This window comes from Delphinus delphis, chromosome 8 (assembly GCF_949987515.2).
Source record: "Delphinus delphis chromosome 8, mDelDel1.2, whole genome shotgun sequence".
Classification (NCBI taxonomy): domain Eukaryota; kingdom Metazoa; phylum Chordata; class Mammalia; order Artiodactyla; family Delphinidae; genus Delphinus; species Delphinus delphis.
In genome coordinates this window covers 109,228,238-109,247,265 of record NC_082690.1, presented here as the reverse complement: position 1 = coordinate 109,247,265, position 19,028 = coordinate 109,228,238, and the positions used below count along the sequence as shown (strand labels likewise).

The window sequence follows — 19,028 nt, the reverse complement described above, 5'->3', positions numbered from 1 at the left end:
TAGACGGATTTTATTTTCATGCCAACTTTGCTCCCGGCAACTCAAGAAGGGGGCAGCCGCAGGGAAGCCCGGCACCAGCCCCCTCCCCTCCTACCCCATCCCCAGGCCAGAGAACACCCTCAATGTCCTCCACAACGGAGTCAAGCCCCAGGATGACCCCACCGAGGCCTCACAGGACTAGCTTTTGTCCCCTGCCACCCCTGCCAGCTCCTTCCAGCTCATCCTCAGGCCTCAGCTGGCCCCTTCCTTGCCGGGTCTAGGGCAGACGGGTGGGGGCCGCAGTGCAGGGCGCCGGGCCCCAGCTGCATGGAGGGGCGACTGAGAGTGCAGCCTGGCGCTGGGCGGTACCGGGTGGCCAGGCCCCCGAGGTGCAGGCTGGGGAGGGAACTACCCCGGGGCTGGGGGTCCTAGGATGCACAGCGCCCAGCGAGCTGGGTCTTCCAGGTTAGAGAACGGAGCCTGTGCACCACAGCCGCCCACTGGCTCCGCCCCCCACCCGCCCCTCCAGCAGACAGACAGACAAGCAGGCAGCTTTTCCGAAACCAGGGAGGGGGAAACCACAGAAGGGAACCCGGGCAGCCTCCAGAGAGCTGTGCTGTGAGTGCGAGTGTGAGTGTGAGTGTGTGGCGGGGTGGGGTGGCCGGGAGGGCAGGGCTGAGGCCTTCTCCTCCTCGACCCTCCTCCGGACTCTGCCAGCGGGCGGGGAGCCAGCTATGGCCTGGCAGCCTCGGCCAGGCCCACCCGGTTCTGGTCGCGGTCGAACACGGCATAGTAGCGGCCGATGAACACGTCGCCCAGGATCCAGAGCGGCCCGCCGGGCGGGGGGATGTCCATGCCCATGAAGCCGCTTAGGCACATGGTCCTCCCAGCCTGCGACACCTGTGACGGCCAACGGAGGTCAGCACCCAGGCCGCGCCCTTGGGTGTGCTCCGCCCCACGCCCCCAGCCCCCAGCTCACCTTGAGCGTGTAGTCCTCTGGGGACAGCGTGTAGTCTTTAGCCCCCAGCTTCACGGTGACCTTGGGCAGGCTGGACACCTTCTCGCAGGGGATCATGTACTAAGGGGGGACGAGGAGACGCTGCATGTGCAGGGGGAGGGGCATGGCGGCCCGGGGTGCCCGTCCTCCCCACCCGGCCCCGCCGCCTGCTCACCTCGCCCTGGATCAGCGGCACGGCCCCGATGGCTTTCTGCAGCTCCCGCACCTCCTCCACGGGGCCCACGATGAGGGAGGTGCCCGTGTCCACGATGGCCTCACAGCCCCCCTTACACAAGGTCAGGCTGCTGCCCACGTCTACCCTGCAGCGAGGTGGTGTGAGTCCCCTCCCAGGGCCACCTGGAGACCCCGCCCCCACTGCAGGACTCAGCCCAAGCAGAGTTGGGTGGGAGGGGAGGGGAAGGGAGGCGGCTGGAGAAGCCAAGAGCAGGGTTAACAGTCCCCTAGGCAGCCTGTGGACGAGGGGACACTGGCTGGAGCCCGGGTACGAGAGCTCGGCTGGGCACCAGAAGGTGGCCAGAGCACCTAGGGCTGGCGGGACACAGGGTCCAGGCCCACCCTGCCCGGCCCCCCTCCACCGCAACAAGGCCCTGCTGAGTGCGAGGCCGGGGGCGGGGTCCCCACAAGCCACGCCCCCTGGGGAGCCAAGGGAGGGGCCCGACCTAGTACTCACTGGTCCATGTGGACCTGCCAGTAGGCCATGCGTGTGACGTTGTGGTAGATCAGCGAGCCTTTGTAGTACTTGGGGTCGGTGCCGCCCAGCATCAGCTCACCCCCGGGCTGTGCATTTGGGTCCCTGAGGGGGAAGGAGGGAGGGAGTCTGCTGCCCTGCCCACCCCTGCACCAGGCGTCCAGCCCGAGGACTGGGTGGACAGGCACAGGCTGGGACCAGGTCAGAAATCAGGAATGGGAGGAGCGATCTCAGCAGGTGCCCCAGAGCAGGACTCTTCCTGGGCGGGCAGGGGTGGAAGTATCCAGAAGGGGGGAGGGGCTCTGATCCTACAACCAGTGTGGAAGGCAGGCCAAGCCCCATCCTGAGCAGAAGAGATCCTGCTTCGGCCTCTGGGCTCCTGGTCTGCCAGCTGAGGACGGCCAGGGTCAGGCCAGCAGGCAGACGAGAACATGAATGCTAACAGCTCCAGGAGCAGGGACCTTACCTGCCTGGAAGAAAAACCAAGGGCTTCCAGTAGGTGCCGGCAACCCTGAGAGAAGCTGAGCCAGCTGTTCCTGCCCCAGGCCCTTTGCACCTGCTGCTCCCGAGGATGACCTCCATCCAGATCCTTCCATGACTCGCTCCCCCTTCGGATCTCAGCTTTTGACTCTCCCCACCTCTCATTTACGCTTATATTAATACTCTGAGCTCAGCACGTCTGCCCGGCTGTCCCCAGCACTCAGAAACGCCTTGCTGAGCTTGTCCTTCCGCCACCACTGTGGCCTCCACCTCCGTCACCTCCAAAACCCATTGTGTGGAAAGCAGATCTCACCTCCAGTGCCCCTCCGCACCCTCAGCCCTGCCCTTGCAAGCCCACTTCCTGCCTCAGCCCATCACCCGGGGAGTCATAGCGCTGGGCCACCCGTCCCCAGTCCCAGGCCTGGCCAATCTCCCGGGTCCACTGCACCTCGTCTGCCTCCCCTGGACCCAGGAACTCAGGGGGAACGGCCCTACTGTTCACCTGCACCCCAGCATCTAGCAGGTGGCCTGGCCCCAAGTAGCTGCTGAGTATTTGCCACTGACCTAGCAAAGGACAGAAGGCAGTTCCCACAGAGGCCAGGCCGAGGGCTCTGGGCTGGAATTCCGCCAGTAATGCCCGGGGTCAGACCCCGGGGGGGGGCACGTAGGGCTCGGTGACCATGAGCAGAGCTCAGGGCAGCGGCCACCCGGCCCACGCCCTGCCGCAGCCTCACCCTCAGCACAGCTGCATCCCCCTCCCGTCTGGGCTCCCTCTCGAGGCCCGCAGCACTGTCGTCCTGGGAAGAGGCCGGGAACTGGAAGACTGAGACCCCTCCCCAAGGACCCCCTCCCCAGCAGCACCCCTGGGGAGGCCTCCCACATGACATCGCCCCAAGCCCTCCCCGAGGTCACCCCCGCAGGAAAACCCTGGCCCTCTTGCCTCCAGAACTCCTGTCACAGATTGAGGCTCGTGGCCTGGTCCCCTGTGGGCCGAAAATGACCCGGGGGCTAAGACCACATCTGCCCATCACCAGGCCCGGGAATGGTGGGCAGACTGACGTGGGGGGGAACCCTGCCAAGACCCCGGCCCAGCTCTGGCTCTCCAAGATCCCAGACCCCGGTGAGACACAGCCTTCTGGAGGGGCTGCCTGTCCGTCTGTGAGAGGGCGCCAACCCATCCTGCAGTCGGAGGTCAGGAGCTGTGACCCAGCGCCTGGCCGGGGGCCACGGGAAGGGCCAGCATGACAGGGACTCGCCCTAACCCACCTGTTCAGGTAGAAGGAGAAGACGTTCTTGTCCACCAGCTTCTGCTGCATCAGGTTGTCAAAGACAGGCACCACGCTGTTCACGGAGATGCGGGGGTAGGCCATGCCCAGGATGCCGTCAAACTTGGCTGCGATGAAGGTGATGCCTGGCTGCTTGGTGGCCTCCCCGAAGGTCTGCCTCTCCACCTTGATGCTGCCCAGGCTCGACAGCCCTGATTTGCAGGGCACCTGAGGGCCACGGCGGCGGGGAGAAGTCAGTGGGCCACGTGGCCCGCCAAGCCCAACGCTGGACCCGGGGCAGCCCATCACCTCCCGTCCCTGCGAGGGCAGCCATGGCTACAAAGCCCAGCTCAGTCGGTGCCTGTCAGGTAGCCCACAGGAGACTCAAGAAGGGCAGAGGACCCAGAAGAAAGGGCTGGCAACCCCGGCCGGACACAGGTGGGGACAACAGGGGTGCGGGGCCTACACCCTGCCAGGAATATTTCAAGGATAGATGCAAATGGAGGGAGGAGGGAGGGTGGGGTTGTGAGCTCAGGCTTTCCCACCCACAGCTCTCCCTTCTGGCCTGTTCCTGCCCTTGGGGAACCCGTGACCCGACCCAGGACTCAAGGCCACACAGCCCCCCCGCCCCACCCCTCCCCCCCCCCCCCCCCGCCACCAGGAGCTGCAGATAAAGACAGCACAGGATGTGGGAAGAAATGGCTGTTTGGGGCTGAACCTAGGAGGGGAACGTGCTGGGTGACATCCCATCTCAGGCCCAGAGAGAACGTGGCGGAGGGGCCCCTGCAGATAAACCTGGGCAGGCAGATAAGGAGGGGGAGGGGTGGCCCACAGGGAACCACAGTGCCCCTGCCCCTCCCCCCACGCCTCTGCCATTCCCCCATCCAAGTACTGCAGTACGCGGCCTTCCCGGGGCTGGGGGCTGCGAGGGGACCATCTTCTGCTTGCTCCTCTTCCTCTACAAGTCCCAACCCGGGCCCCTCCTGCGGCCTGGCCCCAGCAGCTCCACCCCAGAGCTCGTGAGAGGCGCAGGGGCACGGGCAGAGCCCACAAGGGCCCCTCAGCCCTCCCCGGGGCAGGTGGGCACATCCTGCAGGCGCCCCCTGCCCCCCAGCCACCCCGGCTGCTGCCCACTCCCGCCCAGCATCCTCTGCAGGTGCCCCTCTGCCAGCAGCTCCAGCTGCAGGAACCCCGGCCATGCCTGACCCCATCACCCAACGGCATCTCAAAGCCAACACGTCAGCACGGGACCCCATCTTCCCACTGGCTCTTCCACCCGGCTCTGTGGCCAGGGGCCTCACCACTAACCACCCACGGGGGTCCTGGTCCCAGAGCCCTGCCCAGCACTCTTACACCTGTGCCTCAATGGCTCTCTGCCCACTTCCCCTTCCGATCTCCCAGCTGTCGTCCACCCCGTCCCCGTCCCCGTCCCACTACCACTTCCTCGCCACCAAGCACACTGAGCTCCCCACCTCTGGGCCTTTGCTCAAGCTGAACCCCCAGGCCCCTCGCTCAGCTGACCACTGCTCGCCTCCCGAACGAAAGAGCCCCTCTGGGGAGCTGGCACAGACCCCTGCCCTGGGGTTCAGAGGGCAAACCCCCTCCATGGGCAGTGGCCCAGAGACGCACTCACCGACACGGTGTCCTGGCTCAGGTACCCGGACAGGCTGCCTGAGCCGTAGTGGATGTCGAAGGATGTGCCGTTCTTCACGTACGTGCTGGACTTGCCGCTGTTGTACTTGTGGTGGGTCCCTGCACCGGCCGGGAGCCCGTCAGGCTGCCCGCCGGGCCACGACCAGACCCGCTGGGCACCCCCGCCGCCTGCTGCAGCCCGTCCACCAACCACCCTCCCAGCTCGCTCCATCCTTGGCTCCCACGGTCCCAGCCCAGATGCGAGCAAGGGTGGAGACCCCAGGGAGGGAAGCCTGTCTGGTGTGGCCGAGAGGTGGGAGCTGCGAGCTGCCCACAAGGTGCCAGGACAGGGCCACCAGAGGTCTGTGCCTGCCCACCGTTACGCCCCAGGACTGGAGGAGGTGGGCTGAGGCTGGACAGCTGAGCCCTAGCGCCCGCGGGGACAGCGCATGCGGGAGAGGGATGGAGGGCTGCATGCCCCTCCCCAGGGCCGCTACCCTCCTGCGTCCATGGCAGGCAGGGGCTGGGCCCAGCCCTCGGTCTCCCTCTGGCCACCAGGGAGAGGCGTGGGACAGGCTGACTTACAGCAGGCGATGTCCAGCAGTTTGCAGTGGATAGACGGGACCCACAGATTGGAAGAGCCGGTGTCGAAGACCACCGTGAAGCACTGCGGGGGCGTCCCGATGCCGATCTCCCCATAGTACTGGGCCTGGGTGGGAGGTAGGGTCTGTCAGGGCTAGGGCAAGGGGCAGCCTCACCTCCCCACGGGGCCCAGAGAAGGCCCGGGCCAGGGGAGGGGCCCAGGGTCAGATCTGCTGCCTCGGCTGCCCACCCCCACCTGCCCCTCCCGAGCCGTCGGTCCTGGTACCCATGGGCACTTCGGGTTCCAGGGCCCCTGGGGACCACCCCGTCCTGCCTGCATGTGAGCTGGGGGACGACCACCCCACGGGAAAGCCCCAAAGCCAGCAGTGGAGTCAGTGTCGCGAGAGGGTTGAGACGCCTGCCTGAGGACCCTCTGTGACTCACGGGTCCAGGGCCCCAGGAGGGAAGACCTCCTCCCAGCGTGGGGGTCAAGTCAGGGCCTGACTCTGGGGCCTCAGGTTCCACGGGGCCAAGCCTGGAGGGCCCCCAGGCAGAGGGATCTAGGTGGCCGAGGGCGCAGGCTGAATCCCTCACTGCCAGCCATGCTGCCTTCACTGCTCTGGGCCTCAGCGTTCCCACCTGCACACAGGGCAGCAGAGGCTGCCCCGGGGGAGGCCCAGGTGCTGACCAAGGGCTCAGGTGAGCATGAAGGGGGCACGTGGCCCTTGGAGCCTCCCAGGGAAACCCCGTCTTTGGCCCTCTCGCAGGTCAGAGGACATGGGCGTTTTTGTCTGGAGTCATCTGGGCCTTGCCTCCCGGGCACTCCCTTCCCCAGGGAGGGAGGGAGGCTGGGCCACCAGTTGCTGCAGGATTCTGGCTCCAACCCCTCCAGTCGTCTCTTGCCGGCCACTTCGGCAGTCGCTGACTCATGACCCGACAGAAGTGGCCAGACTTGGGGGAGGGGGGGGGGACGGGGGTCAGAGAATGACTCAGCAAATCTCCGTTGTGCGTGTGTGTGCGCGCGTGTGTGTGTGTGTGTGTGTGTGTGTGTGTGTGCGCGCGCGCGTGCGCGCGCTGGGGGGACAGGAACCAGGAACTGGTCCGTCAGGCCCCAGGCAGACGGCCCCTCTGACCAGCCTGATCACATGCCTGTGAGGCCACAGCTTCCTGGCACGGCTGGGGCTCCAACCAGGCAGGACAGAGGGCAAGGCCTCCCGTCCCAACCCTAAGTGGACCAGAGGATGGATGGCAGCAAGGAGCTGGCTCCCCAAGACCCCGGGGGCGGGGGTTGCAAAGAGGATGTCACCTGGGCAGCCCCAGAGGTACCAGGCTGGGGCCCAGGACCTGGCCCCAGCTTGCTGTTTGGCTTCCAGAATGTTCCACCTCTGGGCCTGTTTCCCCCTCAACGGGCAGTGGGCATAAGGGCTGGCCGCTGACCGAAGAGGAAGGTAGGGCCCAGGGACTGGGCCACAGGTTGCCCCAGGCCTTCCAGCAGAATGGGCAAGAGCACAGAAGCTCCAGGGCAGTCAGTGCCGCCTGGGCACACAGGCGATCCAAGCTCAGGGACCCCCAGGCCCCCACCCACAGACTCTCGGGCAGGCCTGGGCCCGATTCTGGGCTCCTCCGTGCCGTGCCCAGCGCCCTCATCCGTAGGGGCTGACACAGCTCCCCCCAGGCTGACTGCCAGGATGAAGACGCCGGCCCAGCTCTGAGCTGACGGGGGCGGTACGTGGGGGAGACGCCAGGGAGGTGCCAGGGCCGCGCAAGTCAACCCTCTCAGCCCCCCGGGACGAGGACCAGGGCGGGCAGGGGAGCTGGGGAGGATGCGGGAGGTCAGAGCCCTCAGTCTGGAGGGGGTTGTGGGCAGCAGCCATGGCGAAGGGCATGGCTCAGAAGCCCCTCCCCCATACCATGCAGCCGAAGCCCCCAAAACCACTGGGGCTGAGAACACGAGTATTTCACCCAAATCCGCGCTGGCTCACAGAACTTAAGAGCCAGCCCCTGTCTACAACTGCGTCCGTAGTCAACCCGCTCCCCAGCCCCTGGCCGCACCCCCCCCCCCCCCGCCTCCACCAAAACTCACATCCATGTAGTTCTTGAGAATCTCAGGAATGGGCCCCTGGGTCACAGTGGGCACCCCCTGGGAGTATTTTGAAATGGGGCCCTTGGCGATCAGGTCTTCCATGGGGCCCCCCATTTCCGACATGGTCCGGCGGATGGATGTGAACTTGTGCAGCGGAATCCTGTCAAGACAGGGGTCCGGGCTCGTCAGGGCCGGCTGGCTGCCACCCCACCTGGAGGTTCCCACACCCACATCCAAGCTGGAGGCCCAACCGCCCCCCCAGACACCTGCACCCCACTGTCCCTACTCTGGGCCCGCTCTGGTCTCTTCTGACCAGTGCGGGCTATGAGGGTGTCGGTGGTCACCTGTCACGTCTGCCCAAAGCCCTCCGTGGAGTCCCATTTGCCTGGCCCTCTGGCCAAACCTGCCACTCTCCACGCAGACCCCGCGTTGAGATGGTCCCAGTTTACCCATCTGAGTTATGGGGTGGCCACCTCCTGCCTGTCAGGTGGGACTTCCAGGCCACCCGCTCCGAGAAGCCCTCCTTGCCCACCCCCCAGTCCCCCTCACATGACCCCGTTTCCTTGCAGTCCTCACCCTAGGCCGCACTGAGCCCAGCGGCTCTCTCCCCACACAGGCCGAAGGGGGGCAAGGTTGGCGCCTGGACCCTGGAGGCGGGGGCTTCCAGGCCTGCCTTCCTCCGCGCAAGCCCCAGTGCCCCCGCCTGGAGCACCCTTCCCAGCACACATGCCAGCCTGGGTGGCCCACCCAGCAGGAGGGAGCAGAGTGAGGGGCCCTTCTCCATCCCCAGCTCCCCAGGGGTCTGAACCCACCCCAGGAGGTGGGAGAGGAGAGCCACCAGACCAAACAGAGCTACTGGATGAAATGTCTTCCCAGCTCTGGGGACCTTCGAGTTCAAGGTCACAGCTGGCTCTTCCTCACAGGCCAAGGGCGTGCTCCAGGAAGATGGGCCTTTCACCTCTTGCCTAAGACCGGAGAGGCTGGAAAAGCCTGAGGTTCTTGCCTGGGGGGAGGGAGGGACACGCCCTCCAGCAACTAAGGAAACAGGTGCCTGCGGTCCCATAGGATTGCGAGATGTGAAGGGCTGGGGTTCAGCTGCCCCAAGAGGCCCCAGGCTTCCTTCCCCACTGCCGTCCACCCCCGGGGGAGGGCCTGGGGCTGAGGCCAGAGCAGGCTCAGGCCTGCAGGAGCTCCGCCACAACTGCTCCAGCTGGGACTACTCGCCCCCAGGCCACAGCGCACACAGGCGCCCACACAAGCCAGCCCTTCGGCAAGGCTCGGTCCGCTCTGGCCCCAGCCAGCTCCTGCAGCCCTGAGACCTCACCCACCTGCCCACAGGCAAAGGCCCACAACAGAGGTGGAAGCATGCCTGCCCCTGCCGAGCACAAAGGCCCCGCGGGGGGTGGGGGGGCAAGGGTGGGGGCAGGAAGGGGTGGGCGCACCGCACCCCTCCCCTGCTGGGCGAGCAGGCTGCCTTGCAAGGCCGGGAGGGTGGGGGACCCTCCGCCTAGCTGACACAGCACGGCACAGCCCTGGACCAGGCCCGACAGTCCGTGGAGTCACTGGGCCCAGTGGAGCCCCCCAGGCCTGAGGAGGGCATGGTCCTCACTGGGGGCGGCTGGTGTTGCTGCGACAAAGCCCCAGCCCCAGAGTGGGGGGAGCCGCCCACAGCCTGGTGCCGGCTGGGCCGTTCTCCCAGACCCACTCCTTAGGCCGACTCCCTCTGACTCCGGGACGTGTGGGTCTCCTGGTGTCCAGAGGGTCTCCCAGCCGGCCCAGGACCTATGGTAAGATCTCATGGGACACACCAGGTGAGACCACAACCAGTTCACATCTAGTAAAGGCGACCCCAGGCAGGAAAATGACTTGCCCAGGCTCAGCGGGCTCCTGGGCCTACCCCTCGGTTTCCCGACTTCCACCCGAGAGCGGGCCCTGAGTACAGGCTCCCACCCTGCCTGTCCTGGGGACGCTGGGTCGGCCCAGTCACAGCCGCCCTCCCTCCTGCTTCCTCCGGTCCCCCCAAGGCCGACCCCATGGTGGTAGAGAGGAAGGGTCGCGGGGCTGACGGGGGCTCTGGGCGACCCCGCACCTGCAGAGGTCCCCCCGCCCCGCCCGAGGGTGGACCCTGCAGTAGTCCGCGGGGGCGGCAGAGCCGCATGCCGCGCGGGGCGCTCAGGCGGTGCCCGGGAGTCACCGGGGCGCGCGAGCTGCGGGGCTCACCTGACGAGCGCGGCGGCGGGCGCGGCCAGCAGGCCGAGGGCGAGCAGCAGCAGCAGGCAGGGGGTCTGCATGGCGGCGGCGACCCGGTCGGAGCGGACAGTCCGAGAGGTCGCGCACTTATAGCCGGGATGACGGCGCAAGTCGGGATGGATCAGCTGACCGGCTTGTTTGCACCCCGGCTGATCACGTGGGCCGCCGGCGGCGGCGCGGGGGCGGGGCCGGGGCGGGGCCGGGGCGGGGCGACCCCGGGCCCGGAACAGACTCTCCGGCTCGGGCCCGCGCACGGCGGGCGGGCATGCGCTCGCCGCCCGTCCCAGTCGGGTCCTGCCCTGACCCCCCGGGAATTACCGAGACCCGGCCGGGGCAGAAGGGGATGGGGCCTGGGACCACCCCCTGGACACCTTAGCCGGGCGACGTCCCCGGAGCCGCGGGTCCTTCGCCGCCCCAGGCGCGCGGTTGTGCAGGGCGCCCTGCTCCATCCTCCCCCTCCCCCTGCTCCCTCCAGGGGCGCCCCTGTCCCTCCCACTCTTCCTTCACCCTGGGAATCTCCCAGGTACCCCCTCTGGAAGCTCCAGCCACCCTCATCCTCCCTCTCCAGGTGTCCACAGCCCTCCCACCCCCCAGTACCCCTCCCCAGAGCAGCACCTGGCCTGGCCCTGCCCGGGTCACCCTAGGCCCTCCTTCCTGTGTAACCCGGCACCGCATCGTCCCCACCAGGCCCCAAATCTCAAAGGATGCTGTGGCGGGGGGAGGGGGCGGGAAGGGAGGGAGGTCTCGGCCGCAGGTACTCCCGATCAGTTTTTACGGGCCTCAGGGGTAGGAGAGCCCCTTGCTCTGGCCAGTGCTCAGCCCTGACTGAAGCCACAGTGACCCGGTCAGCAACCATTCCTTCCTGCCCAGCCTGCTCCCCAAGGAGAGGGCCAGCTCCATCCCTCCACCCTCAGTCCCAGCCAGAGGAGGAAAGAATTTGGACAGGTCATTTCAGAGAACGTCATGTCAAGAAGGAAATTAAACAGGAGAATGTGCTAGGAAGTGACCGCTGTGGGGGGCGGGCCTCCCTGAGGAGGTGACATTTGTGCAGGATGTGAACAGTGAGGAACCTTCACAAGGGGACTTGCCCAGGGCACTTTTTCGTGAGTGGTCCTCCCAGCTCCCCCACTTAAAGGGGGGCAAACAGGTTCTGTGGCTCACAGAGGCAGAGTTAGAATTCCCGTCTTTTCTGTAACCACTAAATAAACCAGAACCCTGACCTCGGCCACCATCACCGCCTCCACGCTGGTCAGCCTGATGGCTACAGGTGAGTGACCCCCGCCTCGCCCTACCTCTGTACCCAGCCATCACATAAATACTGGGTTCCCTGCTGTGGTTCTAGATGTGAGGACTGAAGCCGGGAGCAAAGCAGGCACACATCCTTGCCCTCGGAATCTGGCCCCGCGCCCTCGGGTCCAAGGCTGTCCTCCGTGCAGGCCCAGAAGTGGGGCCCTTGCACCAGGCGTTATCCCCTCCCTCCCGGCAGGCCAGTATCTTGGAGAGGTCAGCCAGGTCCTGGGTGGGCTGGAGTCTGCCATACAGTGGAAGGGGTCCCAGCTGGTGTCCCCTGGGTCACCGTGCTGGTCCTGATGTCTGGTGGGGACACGATAGCGTGTACCTGTGGTGCTCAGAGACAGACGTCTGAGAAAACACGCGTTCAGAGTGTCCTACCTGCTTCTTCTTCAGAGGCATTTCTGAGGCCCCTGGGGGGTCTGGGCAGGAGGCAGCGTGGGTGATCGGAGGGGCCAGAAGCTTGACACGGCAGCCAGTTGTGACTGGCCCGAGCTGGTGGGAGCCAAGCTGACATCCTTGGTTTTCCCTGAAGGCGGCAGGGGGCTGCCGAGAAGGGACCCTCTGCTGGCCCAAAGGGTGGAGAGGCCCTCACCCACTGCGGAGGCCGTCTGTCCATTTATTACAGAGCAGAGATGCTCTCTGTGCTGGTCCCCAGCCCAACCCTTGATGCTCCAGGAGGGAGAGCCCAGGCCCAGATGTGTGTGTGTGGGGGGGGGTGTCCTGCCCAGGTGAGTCGAGAAGAGTAGCCCCTTCTGGGGGCTCCTCCCTTTGACCTCCGCTCGGCATCTCGTGGGTCAGGCCCTCTGGGACCCTGTGCATCCGTTTTCCCCTCCCAACATGTGACTGTGGGGCACCAGCCGCATGCCAGGCGAGCTCTGGGCGCTGTGGAAATCATGGGAACAAAACAGGATCCCTGCCTTTGTGGAGTTTATACTCCAGGCAGGGGAGACAGAAGATAAAAAGACCGCTTACACAGGTCACTGTAAGGAGATGATGAAGGGAAAGTCGGGGCAGAGGAGGGACGGCAAGTGACAGGAAGCGGGTGTTGCAATCGGAGAAGCCTCGTGCAAGCACGTTAAGTCAGCTGAGCACAGGCAGAGCGGGTGGAAGAGATGAGATCAGGGGTCAGAGCGGAGCTTCCCTGCCAGGTCACTCGGACGTCCAGCCACCGAGAGGACCCCGGGTGGGATGAGCTGGAGGGTTCTGAGCACCACGCTCTGGCCGCCCTGCAGAGCAAGGCGAGGGAGGAAGGGCGACCGTAGACGAACTTGCAGGCTGGGGCCACCATCCACGTGGGGGCTGAGGTGGCCTGTACTGGGGCGGTGGCCAAGGAGGCTGTGAGAAGCAGCTAGATTCTCACAGGGATGCACTTTTGAGGCAGAGCCTGTGGGCTATGCTGATGGATCGGGAAAATGGTGTGCAGTGGAGGGATTAACACTGACGCAGGTGTGTGCACAATGGCCAGAAGGATGGCATGTTAGCGGCCAAGGTGGGGACGGAGGCGGGAGGAGGGACGGGGAGGGAGACGGGGAGCTCCGTTTCAGATGTTTGTGACATTGGCAAGATGCCCGGGGGACATGCAGTGGCACTGCTGAGTGGCTGCAGCTACTGGGCTTGGGAGTTGAGGAGAGAGATCCAAGCTGAGACAGAAACTTGAGCGTCATCAGTACTCAGCACTTTCTAAAGGGTGAGATCAGATGCCTGAGGGCTCCCAGCTTTATGTGGTTAGAGAATCGAGGGGGAACCAGCAAAGGAGACAGCAGGAGCCGCTGGGGACAGGAGGAGGGCCCAAGGAGGGTTGTGGCCCGCCTATGGGCCGGGGGCAGGATGGGACTCTGCACCGACCACGGGACTTAGTGACTTGGCCTGGAGGAGAGCAGTTTCACTGAAGTGGCAGCAGTGATGTTTAAGAGAGAGCAGCTCTTGTAAAGACCCGGTGATCGAGACGGTGTGGTATTGATGCAAAGACAGGCAAATAGATGGGGGAGCTGAACGAAGGAGAGCCCTGCACTCCTGCAGCGGGGAAGGCTCTCGTCTCAATGGACGTGCAGCGGGATGGGAGGGCCTCGATCCCTCCCTCACACCACACACAGCTGTCAAAATCCCAGGTGGGTTAGGAAGATGGTCAATTCCTTAGGTCAGTTAGATCCATGGTAAATGCATCAGGGGGAAAACGACAAAGGAGGCCGCCTTCATGATCTTGAAACCAACAAAGATTTGTTTTTTAAATAGGAAACGCACAAAACCCACCAAATCTGTGAAAAAGACAGACAGGATTAGGCGAATGAGAAGAGAAGGAGAATGAGAAGAGAAGGCATCCAAAATACGTGGAAACTCTTGAAACCCAACAGTCGGCAAGTGCGCAGGATCAGACGCCCCAGCAAAGGAGGCGTCCGTCCAGAGGACAGAGAAGCCCGTGGAGAGACATTCACGTCAGCAGGGAAACGCACGTTAAAATGGCAACCGGAGGGGCTTCCCTGGTGGTCCAGTGGTTAAGAATCCGCCTTCAGGTGCAGGGGTCAGGTTCAATCTCTGGTCCGGGAACTAAGATCTCACACGCCGCGACTAAGCCCATGTGCGCTAGAGCCCACGCGCCACAACTAGAGAGAAACCCATGCGCTGCCGCTAAGACCCGATGCAGCCAAATAAATTAATTAATTTAAAAAAACCGAACAGAAAGCCGTCAACCAGATACCTCTACACACCATCAGAGCGGCCAAAACCTGGACACTGACGGCACCAGGTACCGGTGAGGGTGTGAAACAGCGGGAACCCGCACCCATCACTGGTGGGAACGCAGATGGTGCCGTCATTTTAAAGGAAGACGGTTTGGTGGTTTCTTAAAAAACTAAACCTGCTCTTACTATATGATCCAGCAGCTGCGCTCCTTGGTATTTACACAGAGGAGCTAAAAACTTCTGTCCACACAAAACCCCGCACACAGATGTTTATAGCGGCTTTTTGCGTAATTGCCAAATCTGGAAACAACCAAAATGCCCTTCAGTAGGTGGATGGATCGATACACTGCGGTCCATCCAGACAATGGAATGTTGTTCAGCGCTAAAGAGAAATGAGCTATCAGGCCATGAAAAGACGCAGAGGAAAGATAGAGGCATATCTGTAAGTGAAAGGAGGTAATCTGAAAAGGCCACACGCTCTGTGATTCCAACTGTATGACATTCTGGAAAAGGCAAAATCATGGAGACAGTAAAAGAATCAGTAGTAAAAGAACCGGGGGTTGGAGGAGGGGAGGAGGGGAGGAGGGGAGGAGGGGAGGAGGGGAGGAGGGGAGGTGGGTCAACGGGCAGACTCAGTAGAGCCACTATTACAGCAGTTAAGAGACTCTGCATACGATGCTTCAAGTGTAGATACAGGACATTATGGGTTTCTCAAAACCCATAGAATGTACAACGCAAGGAGTGAACCTTAATGTCCCTCCTTGTGACATTAATGTTAATGTCACTCCTTGTGACTCCTTGTGACATTAATGTTAATAACAATGTATCAATATCAATAATGTATAATAATAATGTATCAATATTGGCTCATTGATTTTAGCAAATGTATCACTAATGCAAGATGTTAATAATAGTGGGCACGTGTGTGTGTGTGTGTGTGTGTGTGTGTGTGTGTGTGCGCGCGTGTGTGTGGGGGAGGTGAGTTTATGGGAACTCTGTACTCTCTGCAATTTTTCTGTGTATGTAAAACTGTTCTAAAAAATAAAGTATTAATAGAAAAAAGGGCATCAATCTCTCTCAGGGGAAAAGTGATAAATTAGTCTATATCAAGATTGATAACTTCTGTTTCTCAAAAAACACCGTGTTAAGAGAGTGAAGAGGCAAAGCCACAGAGAGGGAAAAACCGTTTTCGTTACACAAATCTGACGAGCAACTAGCATCTGAAATATAAAAGGAGCAGCAAACCCATAAAAAGGCAAAACCTAACAGAGCAAAGCAAACCAGGAGAATGATCTGCTAGACGCTTCGCACACAGGCACAGGGAACCAGGTGCCCAAGAGATGGGAAAAGTGCTTATCTTCCTTTGTCATCAGGAAGGTGCCAGTCAGATCCCAGGTAGGGACCTTACACACCCCCCAGAGTGGCTCCAGTGGAAACACCGGATTAGCTAAGCGTGGCTGAGACGTGGGGCAGACGGACGTGCCAGGGAACGGGGACCGGCCCTTGGAGGGCCATGTAGTCCCGTCCACTGGAGCTGGTCCCCAGCTGTCCTGGTCAGCGGTGCACATGCTGGCTATCGAGGCAGGTGGAGAACGTGACACCATAGCCCCACGAGGAAAGCCCCGTGGCCCGTGGAAGCTTCGTCCCCGGGACTGGAGGGGGTGGGCGCTCCATGGCACAGCTACAGGCCCGGAGGCCACACAGCCTGCAGGGCGAACGGTAACCACAGGCCACGCGGTGGACCCTGCAGATGCGGGGTGGGGCTGCGGCAGGGCCCCTGGTCCTGCTGTCCTCACCTCCCTCCCATCAGTTTGCGAGGTGAAGGGTGGGGGCTGCAGATGGGCAGTGGGCTCTCTCTGCCCTGGTCTCCCTGCCCCAGGCTCGGGTCTGGCCCGAGGCTTGGAGCCCCCAGCCCTGTGTGAAGCTCTGAGCCTGCTGCTCCCTGGCGCCTGGAGGGAAGGAGGGATGAGGCCCCTGTGAGCCCAGCAGCTGAGAGGGACGGTGAAGGGCAGAGTGGGCAAGGTGCTCCCGGATGCGGCCAGAAGTGGTTTGTCACCAGGTCCTCCCTTAGGTGGGTGGAGGTGCGGCTGGGCTGCTGGGTCATGCCTCTCCCTGTCCTCACTGCCCCGCCCACCTCTAGGGCCTGAGTCACCCTGCCCTCAGGCCCCCAGAGCTGGGCCACCCTGACCCCAGGAGGGAGGGGAGGGTGCAGCCCCTGGGGCCCCAGCCATAGGCTCCGGCTAGTAGTGCTGCCGGAGGGAGGGAATTAGCTTCAGATCAGCTGATCTTGGACAGGGACCCACTGGTGGGGGAAGGGTGGGAGGTGTGAGTGGTTGGCAAAGTTAGGGCAGAGGAGGGGGTACCCGGGCACAGGTGGAGGATGGGGGGGTACATGCTTGGGCCCAGGTAGAGGATCAAGGGGGGTCCATGCCCAGGCACAGGTGGAGGATGGGTGGGTACATGCTTGGGCACAGGTGGAGGATGGGGGGGGTCCATGCCCAGGAACAGGTGGAGGATGGGTGGGTACATGCTTGGGCACAGGTGGAGGATGGGGGGGTCCATGCCCAGGAACAGGTGGAGGATGGGTGGGTACATGCTTGGGCACAGGTGGAGGATGGGGGGGTCCATGCCCAGGCACAGGTGGAGGATGGGGGGGTACATGCTTGGGCCCAGGTAGAGGATCAAGGGGGGGTCCATGCCCAGGAACAGGTGGAGGATGGGTGGGTACATGCTTGGGCACAGGTGGAGGATGGGGGGGTCCATGCCCAGGAACAGGTGGAGGATGGGGGGGGTCCATGCCCAGGCACAGGTGGAGGATGGGGGGGTCCATGCCCAGGCACAGGTTGAGGACGGGGGGGTACATGCCCAGGAACAGGTGGAGGATGGGGGGGGTCCATGCCCAGGAACAGGTGGAGGATGGGGGGGGTCCATGCCCAGGAACAGGTGGAGGATGGGGGGGGTCCATGCCCAGGAACAGGTGGAGGATGGGGGGGGTCCATGCCCAGGAACAGGTGGAGGATGGGGGTCGTCCATGCCCAGGCACAGGTGGAGGATGGGGGGGTCCATGCCCAGGAACAGGTGGAGGATGGGGGGGTCCATGCCCAGGCACAGGTGGAGGATGGGGAGGGTCCATGCCCAGGCACAGGTGGAGGATGGGGGTCGTCCATGCCCAGGCACAGGTGGAGGATGGGGGGGTCCATGCCCAGGAACAGGTGGAGGATGGGGGGGTCCATGCCCAGGCACAGGTGGAGGATGGGGAGGGTCCATGCCCAGGCACAGGTGGAGGATGGGGGGGGTCCATGCCCGGGCACAGGTGGAGGATGGGTGGGTACATGCTTGGGCACAGGTGGAGGATGGGGGGGTCCATGCCCAGGAACAGGTGGAGGATGGGGGGGGGTCCATGCCCAGGCACAGGTGGAGGATGGGGGGGTCCATGCCCAGGCACAGGTTGAGGACGGGGGGGTACATGCCCAGGAACAGGTGGAGGATGGGGGGGGTCCATGCCCAGGAACAGGTGGAGGATGGGGGGGGTCCATGCCCAGGAACAGGTGGAGGATGGGGGGGGTCCATGCCCAGGAACAGGTGGAGGATGGGGGGGGTCCATGCCCAGGAACAGGTGGAGGATGGGGGTCGTCCATGCCCAGGCACAGGTGGAGGATGGGGGGGTCCATGCCCAGGAACAGGTGGAGGATGGGGGGGTCCATGCCCAGGCACAGGTGGAGGATGGGGAGGGTCCATGCCCAGGCACAGGTGGAGGATGGGGGGGTCCATGCCCGGGCACAGGTGGAGGATGGGTGGGTACATGCTTGGGCACAGGTGGAGGATGGGTGGGTACATGCTTGGGCACAGGTGGAGGATGGGGGGGGTCCATGCCCAGGCACAGGTAGAGGATGGGGGGGTCCATGCCCAGGCACAGGTGGAGGATGTGGGGGGGCCCAGGCACAGGTGGAGGATGGGGGGGTACAGGCTTGGGCACAGGTACTCACATTTACCCCTGGTCCAGGGCCTAGGAACCCTGGGTGCCCTGAAGGGCAGGGACCTGGCATGGCTGAAGTGCTCTCATCCACCCTGATGCCCGGACAGGGTCATTCAGTGCCTCCTTCCCTGGCCTCTGCCCCCTGCACCTTAGTCCAGTTCTCCGCACGATGGAGAGAAACAGCTTCCAGGGCCCACAGTGGCTAAACGTTACCCTGGGAGTCCCCTCCCAGTGGGCTCCTGCTACGGCCTGCACCCCAGCCATGAGCATCCCCCAGTTCTGAGCCCAGCACGGGGCCTGGTTCTAGACCAGCAAGGAGCTGTGGGTGAGGCCTGGCTGCATGGGCAGGTGTCTTGGGGTGTCCAGATGGGCCCGTGCTACCAAGGATCGTGTGTGCATGAACGCTAGCTGGTTGACTGTGCTGAGCTTTGCGAAGTCCCAGATTCTGAGATGGAGACAGTACCCAGTGGTCTCTCAGGGCCTCAGTCCAGGCACTGATGAAAAGGAGACCAGGGTCCCAGTGGCTCACAAGCCCTCTGGAGCAGGCATCCCAGCCCCAAGGGTTGAGCCCTGAGCCATGGCCTTCCTCCATCATGGTTTCTCTGGGGAGGGGGGATGGGGCGGGGGCTGGTAGCCACATGGGGCCCTTGGGACCCCAGGAGCCAACATGTTAGGGACCTGCCTGGGCAGAGTGCAGAGCCTGCTGTGGCCGGCGTCTGGAGTGGCGGCATGCTGACTCACCTCCCCCGTGTCCCCCCCGACCCCGTTTGGTCAGGGACCCCTCCCCTTGTTCTCTAACAGAACCCACCTCACTCCCAGGTGCCAGCCTCTGAGCTGCACGCTGGGGACAAACAAGACAGAAGCAGACCTGCCTTCCTGGGGCAGCTAGACCCAAACCAAGTCCTCAAGCAGTGCATGGCCTGGTCACAGGCTATGGCTGATACTGAGGGGATGGCTGCGGTAAGGTGGCGACCACCATATGCCCTCCTGAACGGTGAATGGGAGCTGGACCGGGACGATGTGGGCCGCGGGTTGGGGGGGAAGAGGGCCTTTGGAGCTTGGGGAGCAGCATGTGCAAGGAGCCTGGGTGGGGGGCTTCCCTGG

The 19,028-nt window shown here is 63.7% G+C and overlaps 1 protein-coding gene across 1 annotated transcript; it reads right to left on the bottom strand.

Moving 5' to 3' along the window:
* Positions 1-10,110, bottom strand: CTSD (cathepsin D). The gene is made up of 9 exons (XM_060019515.1): positions 9,948-10,110; positions 7,728-7,887; positions 5,648-5,771; positions 5,064-5,182; positions 3,432-3,658; positions 1,668-1,790; positions 1,152-1,296; positions 959-1,057; positions 1-879 (listed from the first exon to the last, which is right to left on the bottom strand). The coding sequence occupies exons 1-9, from the start codon at positions 10,016-10,018 to the stop codon at positions 712-714; spliced, it is 1,236 nt and encodes a 411-aa protein (XP_059875498.1). The 5' UTR covers positions 10,019-10,110; the 3' UTR covers positions 1-711.
* Positions 10,111-19,028: the final 8,918 nt, after the last annotated feature.